Raw genomic sequence first — 17,836 nt, 5'->3', positions numbered from 1 at the left:
ATTACCATATCAGTACCTGATTGAGGGGATACTGGTTTCTTCTCCGAAGGAAATCACTCCCATTCCATACTGGAAGTTTATTGGGTGACTCGGTCTTCACGAGGGCATTAGTGGTGCTGCGCTTAAGCGTGCATATTTGGTTTCTTAAAAAGTTCTGGGCATACTACATTTTTCACTCTGTTTCGAGCACAGTCGAGAATTACGTCACGTGGATGGTACGCAGAATGCGGACATCCATAGTATACCTGGAGCTTAAGTCTGCGTTTTTAGGCTCATTACGAACTGTAATGGTGCTGTCATGACCTGATGGTAGGTCTGGACTCTGGAGGCTAGTTGTAAACCTCAGTTTGAGCCTCTAGAATCCTTTGAATATAAGGATGCTGCCATGTCATTGGTACTGGTATCAGTGAAGCACGTTTAGTGATCCTCATGCACTATTGGTGGCTCCCAAGCTGTGCTTGGTGGTGTTGCGCCCAAACGTGGCGTATATGCCTAAAGGCATGTTGGTAGTACGCTCTTGTTCGAGCAGCCTGCCCTGTAAAATCTCTGACTCAGAGGAAGACAGGAGACTTGCTTTGTACTTGTGCCATTTGCAAGTTGTACACAGGTGCATTGGGCAGTTGTAGGCTATGCACTTGCCTGACCAGCCTTTTTGTCATGATTTCCAACTCAGCCCATGGGGAGCCGCTATCTGAGCGATGTCTTTCACATGGGATTATACAAAGCTATTTCTATAGCATGTAAGGAGTTGGTTCTGCCTGGAAGGGTGGGTGAGCACTCTACGAGGACATGGAGATTTCATTGGCATGGTTTGAGATTTTGTGCGGATGACAGCTAGGCATTACTGCACACGTTTTGTCCGGTTTAACCAGCGTTAACTACAGGCCGTCTTTCCCTGGGAAAAGATATGTGGCGGTGCTGGTCCCTTACGTTTACTTCAGCGACTTGGTGGGGCGTGAATATATGTCCCATTGTCATGTGTTGTACCGAGTGAACTGACTGAATGGGAACGTTGAATTGTGCATATAACTACTGTTCCCAGAAGGAGGGAAACGGGGTACAACACCTCTGGGCCCTGCGCAGTCGGGGCTTAGTGAAGAGCTGGACTGAACAAAGGGAATGACACATAAGACGGCATTTATATGCTGTGGGCATATTTTGCATATTTTTGTAACTCCGTGCGCAGCTCCGCATCCGAAGATGAAAGAGTTCTAGGCGAATCTAGCCGAGGATAACGTCTCATCACACCGACCCCAGTTTGCACATACAAATTAGGTGCTTATATTTACTAAATGAGCCTACAAAAGCAGAAATAAGCCATTTTAAAAAAAGATCCATTTTGAATCAAATAAATAAATCACGACACTAAATTTTAGTGAAATTAGGAAATATTTAAGAGATTGTTAATTTAGTGCATATTTTGTTCTCATGTCACAAGTAGCCTAATAATATCAAGCCAAGGTTTACTTAAATTATTTTGTAGTGTTTTTTGGTGAAATGTAGGGCTGGGCGATATTGCCCAAAAAAATTATCACAATATAATTTTCCATATCAGTCGATATCGATAAATAACACGATAAATGTAACATTTTTATTTCTTTAAAATTTAAAGGGATATTTTTGCTCATGAGTGAAATATGTAGAAAACAGATATTTAACTGTGGTTTTAAACTATCCTTTATTGCCAAAACATGATAAACACTTCCCAACAGGTGAACAATTTATTGAAACTGAGGTAGGTAGATTTATTTATTAAAATATTAATTGTGGTAAGCATTTTTTTTTTTTACTCTACACTGTATATCAATAACATCATCACTTAATTGTGTAAGTAGTAAAACACTAAAAATGCAAACAGGCACAAAAAAAAGCGTTTTAAGTTAAGAAACATTTTGATTCCCCCCTCTATTGCATCACAGTGGATTGGTCCACTGTGCATCTCTCTCTCTCTCTCTCTCTCTCTCTCTCTCTCTCTCTCTCTCTCTCTCTCTCTCTCTCTCTCTCACTCACTCACTCACTCACTCACACACACACACGCCCATCTCACCAACGCCGACACACACACACCTCACCGTAGTGATGGCCAAATGAGGCTTCCTGAACCACTGAGGCTTTCCAGCCCATTGCTTCACCAAAAGGTTCATTTACCTGAAGCCTCATGAAACAGTCTGCTCTCTAGTGACACCTGCTGTGCAAAGCAATGCATCGCACACAAATCTATTCATCCTGAGCAACCAAATTATCATACTGTGGGCACACCCTTTTTCTATTGCCTGTGTATTAATAAAGTATTTTACTCTGCTTGTATTAACCTATGTACACACAACTCACACAAACACACAACTTTGTGTTCAACTATTCAGTAGATCTTTAGGTTAGTGATGACAGTGAATGCCCAGAATGATTGTAAATAAATTATTGTGAGTGCAGTGCTTATGGGACAGGAATTGTGGAACAGGGATGGGAAAAGCTTTCCCTAATACAGTCTAGTCTTATAATAATATTAATAATAATAATAATAATAATAGCAATAATATATATATATATATATATATAATAACACTAGGCCTACTACTAATATAGGCTATATATATATATATATATATATATATATATATATATATATATATATATATATATATATATATATATAATTACGTAGTATAGGTATTACAACTAGATATAGGCTAATTTACTATGCATAATTTACTCTAATAATCTACTAAACTAAGTATAATGTAATATAATATATAATACAAGCTATGATATATAATGATATCGCTACTACATACAACCAACACCTCAACACCAATGCAAATGCCTACTGCAAACCCCACAAGAGCCGCGAGGTTTCGAACCACTTTTGTCCGAAAGCGATACTCAGAATGAAGCAATGACGTATTCAACAGAAAACGAGGCCTCGTTTGTCATCGTCACGTGATTTTCACGGAAACGATACAAGCCTCGAATCGGGGCTTCATCTGGAACGCCCCTTTTTGCTCGACTCAAGCTCCGGAGCCTCGCTTCAGATGTCCCATCACTACCTCACCGACAGTGGGCCGGTCGGGAGATGAGGGAGAGAGAGCAAAGTTCAGTATTTGCAGATCTCCAGAGCTCTGTCTAGTCTATTTTATTCATTTTAAACATTGGATGATATTATTTCTCTTTTGATACATGCGATGCTGAGTCATTAATACATCACCAAAGACAAACAATTATGATAGCAATGTACAAGTCCGATGTTTTAGTGATTATAGTTTGGTAGCGTTAACTTGCAAGTCACCCACTACAACTAACAAGGTAATAAGCCTGCTGTGCGTGAATGTAGTTTATAGATTTACCGCTGTGTTGGGCTTAATGTTATATGGAAGAATTTCAAAGAAGCACGATAATACATTCCGCGTGATGAACCTATGATAAGCAGCCCACGCACGTCGCTCTGTTTTATGTCGGATGGGATCGCCAAAATATCCCCAAACCACTGAAGTTGAGTGAACTAACTTGTCAACGATATCGGTGTCCTCCGAGCTGGTTGTGAGCGCTGACTTTTCTTCACTATTGCTCATTTTTATCTCTCCACTTCATTCCGATCCGCCAAGCCTGTCAGCCACAGAATGTAAACAACAGCGCGTGCAGCACCCAGAAGCCCGGTCTGCAATACGCATGCGCAGCATTACGCATAACACGAAAGCATTATATCGAGAATTTATCGAAATGTTCTTATCGTTTTATTATATCGTGATAATTATCGTTAATCGCCCAGCCCTAGTGAAATGTACTAAAATAAATATCATCACCTGTGTACATCATAGAGGTGTACATTAGCCCACTCCTTATCAATGATTTTTCCTGATGATTTGTAGAACAATTACTCTGAGTACTCTGTCGTTTTAAAGAATAGCACAACGGCGAGCACGTCAAGTATAAATACCTCGTCCGTTTGGGGAGGAGCACGAGCAGTCAGTGGAGGCTCGCACAGTGGAGCCAGACGAAAATATAAACAAGGCTTAACAACGCGAGCGCTGTCTTGTTTAGATTTTAGATTAGTTAGTGTGCACTTTGAAGTAACATACAAACAATGAACAGCTGTATTTTTATTTACAGAGATATATCCATGATTAACAAAGATTAATGAATACAGTAACAAATGTATTGATCATGGTTAGTTCATGTTATTTATTAGTCTAATCCAGTGTTTCCCAACCGGGGTGCGTCTTTAATATATGGGTTGTAACTTTAAAATAATTCTTTATGTATGTTTCTGTCAATGCTGGTTCCTCAGTTATACAGTAAAACAACAGCGGTAATAAAAGAAAAAAAGTGGGCAACAGTCTCTCTTTGTAAAAAAATGTTTTCAATGCATGCGAGTGCTGCCGTATCTACCGTTCTAATATGACCAGGGGTCTCATTTATAAAACTGCGTAGATTTCATCCTAAAAGTGTATGTACGTACAAAAGCTAAGTAACAAATCAGATTTATAAAACCATGCGTACGCCAGAATCTGCGCCAAAATCCCTTTATAAATCACAGCCAGCAGCAGATTGTGCGTAGGTGCTTCTCCACCCTGTCTCCTCCCCGAAATCACCATATATGGAGCTTACGACGCCTAGTTTTACTATGCATAACCTCATCTGCATATCATTTGCATGCATATTCCCATCCACGTGACACCATGTTTAACACTTTCAAAGGTAAAAGACATTGAAAAATATTAGATATGGACTATAAATGCTCTTTGTGCCTTACACATTACATTGCTGAATATCATTCAATTTCCTTTTTATGTTTTAGAATAAATTTGAATAAAATTAATGAAGTTTTGCTGATAATATCCCTAGATGAAAACTTGTTCTCTCCTTATTCTGCCATTGGATTAATCCTCCAACAGTGCCAGCAGTGCCATCAAGCATTACATACACGGGTTACCGGAGGATTTATTTTAACAAATAGACTGATCGTTAACACCTTGAAAAAAATCACAGAATGTAGGCTATTTTTGGGGGAAAATTGAAGAAGAAAATGTTATAGTGAACACATGCTTCTTCATGACGGTTTTGTAATGAACACCGTAATAGTTAATAGCTAGGACTGATGATGAGTAGCGATTGTGCTTCGACTGTATTTGCAGACTTAAGGAAAATATTTTACACTGTGTTGCGCGCAGATCTCTAACAAAAGGGTATTTCATGCTATTCTGTATCACATGTAGTCCCGCCATCTCCCCTTGCGCTCCCGTTGTAGACGATGTGACTGTAAGGCAGTGATATATTATTTTAATACATTTTGAATTATGTGTGGATTTTACTAGATGCATAGCCTAAAACAATCAGCACAAATAACACTGTTGGATTTAATCTTCATGATAATGTGGATATAACGTATGAAATGGAGTGAAAATGAAATGTCATTAATTGATTCTTATAATCGTTCTTCTCATATTTATTTTCTACAATCTAACTTCAGTTCACGATTTCACTATGTGTCGCAAATAAAATAAATTTAAAAAATTAAAAATGTGCGTACGCACAGCTCAAAATTTGCTTAAAGGTGCACACATTCTCCCGTCAAGTTTGTTTTTTATAGATCACAACCTTTGCGTGAGAACTGGCATACGTACGTTTCTAGCCCTGTTTTGTGCGTACGCACGTTTTATAAATGAGACCCCAGGTCATTATAGGCATCATCACCCATGGCCATGTGTAGGCTAGAGCATGAGAAGATTATCTCTGTGCACATATCCCAAAGCGCACACACGTCTCACTTGAGTTCTCTTTCAAATCTTGTGCTTGAACGGACCAACTCACACAAAAAGTATGTCAACATGTCCATCTTGATGTATATGGTTAAGGGGTACTTCAGTGCTGGAAAGATTAATCTGTTGGCTATTTAAACTGGGTCATTAATGTAGTAGAAATGTGAAATTATTTTTGAATTTGGTGCTTTCAAAAAGACAGAAAATTTATTTTTGTCTTATGGGGATGAAAGACTACAATTCCCAGAGCTCTTCGCTGCCATTTAAAGCCACTCCCAAAGCCACCAATGCGTTCATTTTCATAAAATCAGTTCAGTTAGAGAACAGACACTTCAATTTAAAACTGAAAATTGTCTGTTCAATATATTGTGATTTAGCCGCTGAGGAAGTGTCAGCACAAACGCAGCAGGAGTCAGATTACAAGCATCCTGATGAGAGCTGAGGTAAACGCGTCCACGCTCGCGGCAGTAGTTCTCAGCGCGTGTTCAGTCTGGCGCGTTTTCAGTTCATGCCTTTGGAAGATTAACTTTCATAGGAATTAACTTGAGAAGATAAAATACTCACTTTGCTCCACAGGCCGCACCGTTTCCATGAACTCCTTAGCCGAGCTGAGCTGTAAGTGCGACCCCATCCCCCATGTGCGAGTTGAAAACATTCGGAAATAACTCCCTCTGCTGGCTGTAGTCTTTGTCTGGCCAAACATTTTACCGGCAAATCGATGATATTTGCATCACCGGATTAATTTTTCAAGAAATAAAATGCATAAATGCCTCTTGTCTCAGGGGGACATGAGAGGGGGGAGCACGATAATTCAAATATACTCCAGGGTTTCTACTGATAGAAAGCCATATGCTAATCGCTGAAGTAACCCTTTAAGAGAGCTGTATACAGTCAAGAAAGACAAAATGTATCCCTGCATTAGGTCTTAAAGGGGCAGTCTGTCATTTACTGCTGTCTGTCTAATGTCAAACAAAAGATAATGACATCACTCACTGCTCTTGATTGAATAGCTTTTGTAAGTTTAATAATGATTTTTTTTATTATTGAAACTATGAATATAACTAAAAATATGAAATATAACTAATATATGCAGTTATTCTACATTTGATTACTTTATTCGATTTCTCTACCTAAAAACTAATGTTAGACCAAAAACCTGAAAAGCATTGTTTATTTTATTAGTATCTTTGGTCAATAGTATTTATTTGTGCTTCTGCTTGTATTTAAGTTATTTGTTCTTATTTTCTTTATTTTTATTTGACAGTAGTCCTTTTTTCCCTGAACATAGCAAATACCGAACTGTACAGAAACCGTGAACCTAAAACCGTGATACAAACCGAACCGTGAGCAATCTGTACCGTTACCCCTAGCGTAACGTATGTCAGAGGGTGCCACACCATTTAGAAAAGGTTCAAAGGGTGCCATGTCTGAAAAAAGGTTGGGAACTAATGTAATGGTAAATAATCAAACCATATTGAAATGTGTTACAAACAAATCATTTACTCAGAACACCTCTTGAAATAAGAATATAAGTGTGCTAATATATTTTTTTTTAGTAAGAGTGGATAGTAAGATTTAATCTAAATGAACTTCAGTATTTTCAGGTTATTTATATGGCAATGTGTAGACAAATTACCTAAAAACAATAATTTAGCCTAGTTTAGACTGGAGTGAGGTGAAAAAAGGAAGGAAAAAAAAATAAATTATATATATATATATATATATATATATATATATATATATATATATATATATATATATATATATATAACATGAGTTCTTCCTATTTATATCACTGTTCCTATTTGTGAAAAGGTTTCACATAGGCTATATGTTGTTGTTTTTTACAATTAATAAACATTTCTAATCCCAGTATAATTTTGTTCAGTTAATCCTTCCTTATTTCCTTAACTTTACTATTTTGATTTCACAAATGGGATTAGTGAAGTTAAAGGCTAATGGGTTGAGTGGTCGAAATTATACTGTAAGAGAGTTCACAAATCAGAATAGAAAAGTTAAGGATTCATGGTTCATGGAAGGGTTAACTGATCAAAAATATTTCACAAATCCCAAATAGTCTATATGAGCCTAGTATGACTTGATCGACTAAATTACCATTTTCTATATATTTATTAGCCTATCTGATTCATCTAATGGCTAGACCGTTATTTAATTGGCACATAGCCTACCTACTTGTTGTCATTATTACACAATAAAAAATTAAACACAGAAACACGGAAAGCAATTCAATGTTATTGTTTTTTTTATTTATTTTGTATTATTATTATTTATTCAAAAATTAGGCTCGATCTAAAACAAATCATTGTGTATTAACGCGTTCTGCCTGTTTTAGAAATAGACGTTAAACAGTTTTATGGATAAGTGCAATTGCTGTGGGGTTAAAATAATCAAGCAGGTCAAGCTGATGCTGGTTTCAGTCTTCCAAGTGTCGACATTTTTAAGCTATTGCATTATAAAATTAAGAGTCACTGTGGAAGAAACATCGATTTCGGCCCGCGTCACCTGAATTCCCAAATCGTGATGGCATGCGATATTAGGCTATTTGCAGCCTATGCGACTACAGCGAATTTACAGTCGAACAAAATCTGATTATCAAACTGAAAACTAGCTTTACTGCGGTGTAAAACAAAGGCATCAGTTCAAATTTTGTGCATGATTTTTTTTTTTTTTTACATTTATTTTTATTAATTCGTAATAAAATTGTTAGGCTACATTAAAAATACCAAGACCACGCGGGGGATCTAAAAATCATTAGCTATAGCTACGATTCCATCGAGATTTAGCTGAACGCAACACATTGCACATGAGCATGTGTGGAAAGCGATCTGAACTGAAGGCAGGTAGAGTTTCTCCAGAGTGAGTGCTATTTTGCTTGGAGCGTCTGATGCGGCACCACCAACCGGGCAAACTCCTCCAAAAAGCTTTTTTGGCCAGAAGATCCCAGGAAAAAAATAGCATAACTGTTGCCTTAACACTCGACAGAATAAAACAATAAGCAAAAAAAACCTTCTGCACAATTCCTTGTAACCTTCTGCACAATTCTCAAGTATGCATTTTAAATAACTTGAATTTGTATCAGATTAATATGAAAATATGAACATGAAAATATAAAGACACGGTGCAAAAAAAAACAAAAAAATCTAAAATCAGCTAAAAAAAAAAAGAGGATACATTCTATAAATGCATTGTATAAATGTATAGAAATATGAAATAAAAATGATCTTATTAACATGGCAGGCGTTTTCTAGCAAATGTGTGTGTGTGTATATATATATATATATATATATATATATATATATATATATATATATATATATATATATATATATATATATATATATATATATATATATATATATATATATATATATATTACACACACACACACACACATTTGCTAGAAAACGCCTGCCATGTTAATAAGATCATGTATATATATATATTTTTATATCATGTATATATATATTTATATTAGCCTACGTGTATGTATATATATATATATATATATATATATATATATATATATATATATATATATATATATATATATACATATATATATATATCCGACTTAAATGCAAATTCAGAGACATTAATAAATCTTTAAAGATTAGCTACAGTATTTCATCAATACATTTACAAGTTTGTTAGCGTTTAAGTAGGCTAACCTACCTTTTCTCGCTGTTCAAACTCATAACCATGAGCTCTAAAACGGTATAATTCTTCTTGCAGAGCTCTCTACGATTTGTCCTTCGATTCTTCAATTAGGCTAACAGACTGACATGAAAAATGTAGGTGATGGAATTAGAAGTTTGTAAGGTGTGGTGATTTGTGACTGATCACAGAAGCATGCATGAAAACAGACCAGTGGTATTCCCTTTTATGCCATTTCAACAAGGAAGATAATGTGAATGTCAAAAACGAAAGTGATCGGCCATAACATTTTATGTTAAAACATTTAATTAGGCTACATATGCTTTGAATAAATCTAACGTTATGCGCACATTTAAACAAATAATTTAAGGCTTCATTAAAAAGGCTATTGTTATAGGCTATAAATGACTGTTATGTCGCATATATGTAGGCTAATCAAATCAGCGACGACAGATTTAAAAGGCCTTTTTTCTATATTTATGTTATTAGATATTAGAAGTTGATTAGCCTATAATAGGTGTTCTTTTTTCCATCCGCAGAAATTCGTTCGTTCGCTCATTCGTTCAGTGAGTTATCTTTATAATTCGGCTTTTGTCTTTTAATATAATTCCACATATAGTAGCTAGCAAGTTGTATTGTTTGTGGGCTATTTTATTTAAAGTAGAATTTAATTTACAATTGATCTCTATTCTGTATTGGTGTAACACAAAATAGCCTTTATAAAAAATAAAATTAAACTTTGAATTCATGGAAATGTTACATTAAGAAATGTCATGTAAATTCAAGTCCGATGTTATTTAGCGCTTTATAAAATAGGCTACATCTAGTTTAAAAGCGGCTTTACAACGATAAACAGGAAAGTAATGATCAAAATAACGCAAACAAAGATCAATTCAGCAGCTTTTTGTGCTGCAGTCAGTTCGGTTGTTTTTTTTGTTGAGAAATTTAGGTAGGATTGCTTCGAAAGCCACACCACCTTCTTGATGACGTAGATACAAAGGATTTAGTAATGACCAACTTTAAGCTTGAATGCTTTTCTTCTTTGAAATACAATCTCATAATTACGGGGTTTGTAAAGAGCAGAGAGAGTGACAATTACATAGTCATCAAATGTACAGTTACCAGAGGTACAGTTTTCTTTTGATGAATCACAAAATCATACTACACCATTTATAAATAATATTATGTATTAAAATTCACATCAGCATGCTTAACACTTTCACTTAAGGAGTGGTTTCTTATTTATAACAGCAATAGCCAACAACAATCAATCTTAGAGATTAAAACTTCTTTCGTTAATACATCTTTTTAGGGTATGAAAAAAATGCATCTGCTTAATATGAAAGATGTGCATAGAAAAATGTGTTTGAGTAAAAAGCTACAATCATTAAATAGAAGGCAGTGCCATCAAACCTGTTATGTCAACTTAGGTTATTTCTCATGAAGTCTATGCTTTTTGTTTCTTATAATTCTGTATGATTCTGTTAATCTACAGATTTTATTAACCTAGTCCTGGAGGACAACCTTCTTGCAGAGTTCATCACCAAACCTAATTAAAAACATGAATCAACTAATCAAGGTCTTAAGAATTAGAACACCCAACGAAAGTGTCCTAAACAGGTGCCCTAAAACATTTCCTACGCAACTATACAAACCCCGTGATTTCAAAATTCTAGGCTAAAGACCAAGTGGATATTCTTAGCACCAAGCACAAAGTTTTCACATGGGATGGGCTTTTTGAATAGAATTCGCTGGACAATGATGGAAACCTTTTCTGTTCAGTGGAAACAAAGGGTAAGGAATCTGAGAATACTGCATGTGTTTTTAACCTGACATTTAGAACAGGGGGGTAAAAATTAATTGCTGTTAGTTCAGGTAAGGTTGAATCTAGCTATTATAATAAGGTAAAATAAATACTTAACCCATATAAGAAATAAGAAGAAATAACAGAATGCATTTGGTTTTAAATATATCAGTATTTGAAATAGTTATATGACTAGCTGATTTTTTTTTTTTTTTCAGAAAAAAATAACTATTTTACAAGGCTGAGATTTCATATGAATTTGTATGATATGGCCTGTACAAAAACATGATATTTTTAGAAGTAAGCTTTCCTTAGGTTTCTTAGGGATATTTGCCTAAATGTTAATGATCTTATGGATGTGGCTGTGGTGGTTCACAGTCATGATACCATCTGTCTGAAGTAAATGTGGGATATTCTGTTTAAATTTAGGGGAACATTTGCCCATAATGCACAGCTGCCCTAAAGACTCTGGGGTGGCGCCAGGACTTGGTCCCGTTATTGCTGCTTGCAGCTATATATTTTTTTATTGTATCCTTATTTTTTGTCAAGGTTTTGGGGCCCTTAATATGCTTTGCACACAGGTCGAAATATGTGGCCATTAGGGCTTGGCCAAAGCTGGTACATAGGTATGGCAGGGGGGCTCTACAGCAACCCCTTGAACGCAATCTGAAATCTTGGTTACATACTAGCACATATATGTATGAAACCCGGTACACATATAGATCTCATCGGGCCAAACAACTTCCGCACCACAGTCATTAGAGAATTCATCTGTTTGACACAAACAGCAAGACGTCAGCAAGAAGACATTGAGGATGCTACATTATGACCAGACTTTTGATATCTCAAATGGGTTGGCTGTGGTTTTAAAAAATTATGCTGAGACATGGGAAACAGGGAGCGTGTAATAACTTCTACATACATTGACTGTTTTGGATAAAATTTTAACTGTATGTTCGTTGAACAAAAATGCTTTGAAATCACTCTCTTTACCACCCAATTTTCTAAAAACTTCACTAGAATAATGTAGATCTGCAAAGAATTATTGGTATCTTAAATACTGTTTCCATGGCAACAGCCTGAATGACACATATTTCCATATTCAGGTCATTCAGCGGCACAGGAAGTTCCTCAGGTTTGCCTTCGGAGGGAAGGTTTTCCAGAACAGGGTGCTCCCCTTTGGCCTTGCCCTTGGCACCAAGGACGTTCACGAAGTGTGTGGATGCTTCACTGGCCACGCTGAGGCTCCAGGGCATCCGCATACTCAACTACCTGGACGATTGGCTCTTATTGGCCCAGTCCAGAGAGATTTCCAGTATCAGGACCTGTCTGGCTTGCTTCAAGCGCGGCCATCATGTTTCTGTAGGGACATGACGCAGGCTTTTAGGCCTCATGGCGGCAGCCTCCCAGGTCCTTCCTCTGGGGCTGTTTCACATGAGGCCCTTCCATTGGTAAATGAAACATGTAGGGATCCGGTCTATAGGATCCCCCGCCTACTGAGGGTGTCGCAAGGTTGCTTTCGAGCCCTATCAGTGTGTCGAGACCCTCATTTTCTCCAAAGAGGTGTCGGCATGGGGGTTGTTTTCCATCGCCAGATGGTTACGACGGACACCTCTCTCACCGGTTGGGGTGCGATGTTCGAAGGCCATCCAGCATGCGGCATCTGGGCGGAGGAGACTCGGGCCTGGCACATAAACTGCCTAGAGCTGAGAGCGGTCTTCCTGGGCCTTTGGCATTTCCTCCCTTTCCTCACAGGGCACCATGTCATTGTCAGGACAGACAACATGGCGGTGGTGTCTCATGTAAATCGCCATGGGGGCTCACGATCGCGCACCCTGGACAGCCATGCACGCCGTCTCCTCCTGTGGGCCCAGGGCAAATTCCTGTCCCTCAGGGCAGTCCATGTCCCCAGAACTCTAAACCTCGTGGCAGACTTCCTTTCGAGGCAGAAACTCAAGTCAGGGGAATGGATGCTGCATCCTCTCACAGTGGCCCAGATTTGGGAGTGGATGCATTCGCTCACCCCTGGCCGAAGCTGAGGCTCTATGTCTTCCCGCCAATCAAGCTGATTCCGGCGGTTCTGCACAGATTGAGAGAGAGCTAGGCCAGCCTTCTGCTGGTGGCACCGTTCTGGCCATCTCAGACGTGGTTCTCGGAGCTGATTCTTCTTCTGGACTCCCCTCCTTGGGAGATTCTGGTCAGAAAGGATCTGCTTTTACAGCTCCAGGGCAGGATCTGGCATCCTCATTCCGAGATCTGGAAGCTGTGGGTGTGGCCTATCAGAGGCCGCCAGTCTTAAGTGCCGGTCTGCCTAATGCCAGAGCCCCCTCTAACCTTATGAGGTTTTTCAGGCATAGTGCTCAGCCCATAGTAGAAGTCCAGTCAACTGCCCTATTGGTTCAGTTCTGGAATTTCTGAAGGAGAAGTTTGCAGCTGGGGCGGCAGCTACTACACTCAGGGTGTATGTAGCGGCTATTACCGCTCACAGGGAGTTGGATGAGACCCCTTTGGGGAAACACTCTTTAGTCTCATCCTTTATGAGAGGGGTCAGGCGCCTGAGGCCAGCTCGCTCCCCTGGTGTACCCTCTTGGGACTTGTCTATTGTCCTGGAGGATTTGACGAGGGCTCCCTTTGAGCCATTAGAGTCAGCTCCAGAGCGGGTTCTGACACTTAAGGTTGCTCCTTCATTGGCTCTTACTTCATTGAAGCGAGTGGGAGGCTTACAATCCCTTTCTGTTAGTGAAGCTTGCTTGGACTTTGCTCCCGGCCTGGTTAAGGTTTCGCTGAGACCCAGGCCGGGTTATTAGCCCAAGGTTTTGTCCACATCTTTCCGCTCGCAGGTAACCATCCTCTATTCATTCCACCCTCCGCCTTTCACGCCCTTGGAGGACGAGAAGTTGCATTTGCTCTGCCTGGTTAAGGCATTGAAGTTGCATGTTGACCGCAGAGGTGGACAGTAACTCAACATTTACTTGAGTACTGTACTTAAGTACACTTTTTGAGTATCTGTACTTTACTGGAGTATAATTTTTTTCTGGATACTTTTACTTTTACTTCACTACATTTGAAAGACAAATATTGTACTTTTTACTACATTTCTGTCTAGGTCGAAAGTCGTTTCTGCAGCAGCTCTGAAAGTCGGAGGATGACTTTTTTCCATCTTTAAATGTTTTTTTGGTGTTGTTGTTTCAGACAGTCTGTCAGGAATCACTCTTATAGGGTCATATACATTTTCCCAACTTTTTTGAACACTGATCAGTTCATAGCAAAATGGAAGAAGACAGTTCTTAGGCACAAGTGTGTGCAACCATAGCCATACTTTGAAAGTGTGTTTCAGTTTTTAAAAAAAATCAAGATTAGTTTAGTTGGCATACACTTGGTGCATGTCTTATAAAATAATAACAATATAAACATCTGGGAGAAAGAGAAGAGGAAAGTTGGGAGAATATCAGATGTGTATCAATGTATTGGATCCGTGAATTTGGCCTTAAAGTGACATCAGCTTTGTAAAGAGCTTTGTAACTTATATACAAGTATTTAAATGAGTTTAAGTTAGTCATATGGTAGTATGTCAGATGGAGCATCACTGAATGACTTAAACCATGATGACAGTGTGCATTTATACAACAATAATAAAATAATGCACGGGCATAAAAAAGGAAATTTACTTTGATACTTAAGTACTTTTGAAAACAACTACTTCTGTACTTTTACTTGAGTAAAAATCAAATTTTTACAACTTTCACTTGTAACGGAGTAATATTTGACCAGTAGTACTTTTACTTTTACTCAAGTAATAGAGTTGTGTATTTTGTCCACCTCTGGTTGACCACTCGGGTGGTTGGAGGAAGTCTAACCAGTTGCTGGTATGTTTCGGAGCCGGCCGCCGTGGGCTTGCCGCGTTTGGCTTGCCGCGTACAAAGCAGAGTATGTCACACTGGGTGATAGAGGCTATCTCTTTAGCTTACGAGGTGCGCAGAGTTCCTTCACCTCTGGGCATTAAAGCACACTCTACTAGAGGTGTGGCCTCTTCTCAGGCGCTCTCCAAGGGGGCTCTCTTGGAGGACATTTGTGTCGCAGCAGGTTGGTCCTCACCACACACATTTGTCAAATTGTATAATCTAGATCTTGACATGGCTCCGGGTTTGCATGTTCTGTCAGCTTAATCCAGCCATTCAGGTCTACCTGACGTTCATGTCAGATGCAGCAGTGCTTTAGCTTGGCGTGTGTGGTATACCGTTCCCCATATGCATCATTACGCAGCGTCGAAGTGAACCTATGAAAGAGAACGTCTCAGGTTACTCACGTTACCTGTGTTACCGACAAGCTGTCTTGTTCGGCAGCGAAATCTGGAGAGAAGATAGCGTGCGCGCCAGTATAGCTCAAAGGTTATGAGCTAGAGGGTGCAGACAATCGGCACGCCCAGGGGCGTACCCCAACTGCGTCATTACGCAGTGTCTCGTTCCCTATTCAGAGAACATAGGTCACTTGAGTAACCTGAGACTTTTTTTATGATATAGGGTTATAGGATTAGAATGTTTTTTTTTATTTTTATGTTGAATATGTCTTGTGCGTTTTCGTTGTAGCAGTTCTTTAATCTGAAACAAATTTCTCCTAAGGGAGACAATAAATAATACCTTGACCTTGACGTTGAAGAAATGAACGTGGAGAGGGAGCTCTGTAGCGCCACCTTTTGACTAAAGTGGGGTGGGGGTTAGTTTAACCCACAGTCAAACTCAGTAAATATATATTATTTTCATCGAACTGAACAACTTTCTAATTTACCCATTAGCTCTGATAATAGCTTTGATAGTTATTTTGGTTTGAGTGAGGATTTTTTTTATGAGGCTCTGAATTTTAAACTACTTTGTACTAGTTTGTACAATTCATGTGTAATAACTTTTAGTAGGTATTGCATTTGAATTTATATTTAGACATTATCAAAGACTTTCTGTCATATATATATATATATATATATATATATATATAGAGAGAGAGAGAGAGAGAGAGAGAGAGAGAGAGAGAGAGAGAGAGAGAGAGAGAGAGAGAGAGAGAGAGAGAGAGAGAGAGTTTTTTTTAATCTTCTGGGTAAAAAGTCTCAAGTGAGCCTTTGATCCCCCCCCCCCCTCTCTCTCTCTCTGTGTGTGTGTGAGAGAGCAATTTTGCCTATACAAATATAGGCAAAATTGATAACTGCAAATTATAACAAATGATAACAACTTCATTTGAGAGTGACCTTTAACATGACATGATATCTTATAAATATTATTATCTAATGAATGTGGCTATTGTCTTGGTTCATGGTCACTAGCTAACTGCAGTAAATGTGCAATATTTCCCACCAAGCACAGTTGTCCTAAAGCCATGAGATGGTGGGGCTTGCCTTTTCTTCCCAAAAAATGTGTGGGACTTGATTTTATCCCTTTGGAATTGATTGTTGGATGGTTGTGGTTTGCTATTACTGTACAATAATGTCATGAATTGCTGCTGATTAATTGATCTATTTACTTGTCCAACATGAAAATAAACTTAAATGAAGGGAGCAGATATGCTTACATTATTTATTATGTTTAATTTATTGCCACTTCCCATCAAAAATGTATAAAACAGAGGCTAAAAACAAAAATATGTGCTTAATCTTGCAATATAAGTGTTATATTGTAATAGTTTTTATTTTGCATTCATTAAGCGATGTTACCAAAATGCCTATAGATTTAAACCTACATTTGTTTGCTTTTTTATGATCTAACAATAAACACTGAATCGTATAATTGGTTTATTTAAAAATGTTCGATTTAATGTTTTTGTTTTTAATGCCAATTACTTTAAAACCAGGTTATGTAAATTGGTTGCCAGAAAGAAGCTTGATCTATGTTCGAGATAACAGCAATATTTGTACAATTGGTTGCTCTGAATCTTAAATGTAGAGTTGTGCAGCAGGTTTGTCTTGTTACTTGAATACTATGGTTCCAAAATTACAAAGGAGGTGAACAAGGTTGGGAGGTGAGAATAAGTGGAGAAAAAGCATCATGTTATGATTAACGAGGCTAATTCTGTATGAAGGTTATTTATTGCATGACAAAGCTCATAGACTAAAAAAGAAGCCAGTCATTTTACTAAAAAGGTGGGTAAAATTAATGTTTCATTGTTTAACCTCTTAAGATCTGGGACCATTTTGGGGATTTCCGCCTGGATTTGGCCTACCCAAATTGAAAAGCTTCCCATACACACATACAGTGGTCTACTTTCAAAATGTACAGGGTCCGCAGAGTTTAAGTGGTTTAAAAACCACAGATATAGATGGTTATGATGTAAAGATAAGGGATCTGAAGATATTAGACCTATGCGATCAATCACTTATCTTATACAATCACTTATTTTAATGATGATTCGTTTTCCACCAAGAGTTAGTTATATATAATTAACTTCTACAATTTGAATATTATCTTTATACAAATAGGAAATACTGATGTCAACTAACAAGAACACTTTAACACTTGATCATTTAAACATGTCCTGGCCTGCACATGTCGTATGTCTCCTAATTTAGTTCTTGCAGTCTCTACTAATGAGCTGATTAGTTGAATCAGGTGTGATAAAATGA

General features: G+C 37.9%; 1 protein-coding gene across 1 annotated transcript in view; it reads right to left on the bottom strand.

The window, feature by feature from the left end:
• LOC137073777 (mucin-2-like) overlaps positions 1-12,494 on the bottom strand; it is a gene marked incomplete at its 3' end in the record, with an annotated part of 69,571 nt that extends 57,077 nt beyond the window's left edge. Inside the window, exon 1 of the mRNA XM_067442485.1 lies at positions 12,294-12,494. Coding sequence (XP_067298586.1) covers positions 12,294-12,494 — 201 coding nt within the window. The remainder of the gene's footprint in view (positions 1-12,293) is intronic.
• Between the last annotated feature and the right edge of the window lie 5,342 nt (positions 12,495-17,836).

The sequence above is a fragment of the Pseudorasbora parva genome, chromosome 4 (genome assembly GCF_024679245.1).
Source record: "Pseudorasbora parva isolate DD20220531a chromosome 4, ASM2467924v1, whole genome shotgun sequence".
In the NCBI taxonomy this organism is placed as follows: Eukaryota; Metazoa; Chordata; class Actinopteri; order Cypriniformes; family Gobionidae; genus Pseudorasbora; species Pseudorasbora parva.
Note: the sequence above shows the minus strand (reverse complement) of the source record. Positions and strands in the feature narration are given on the sequence as shown.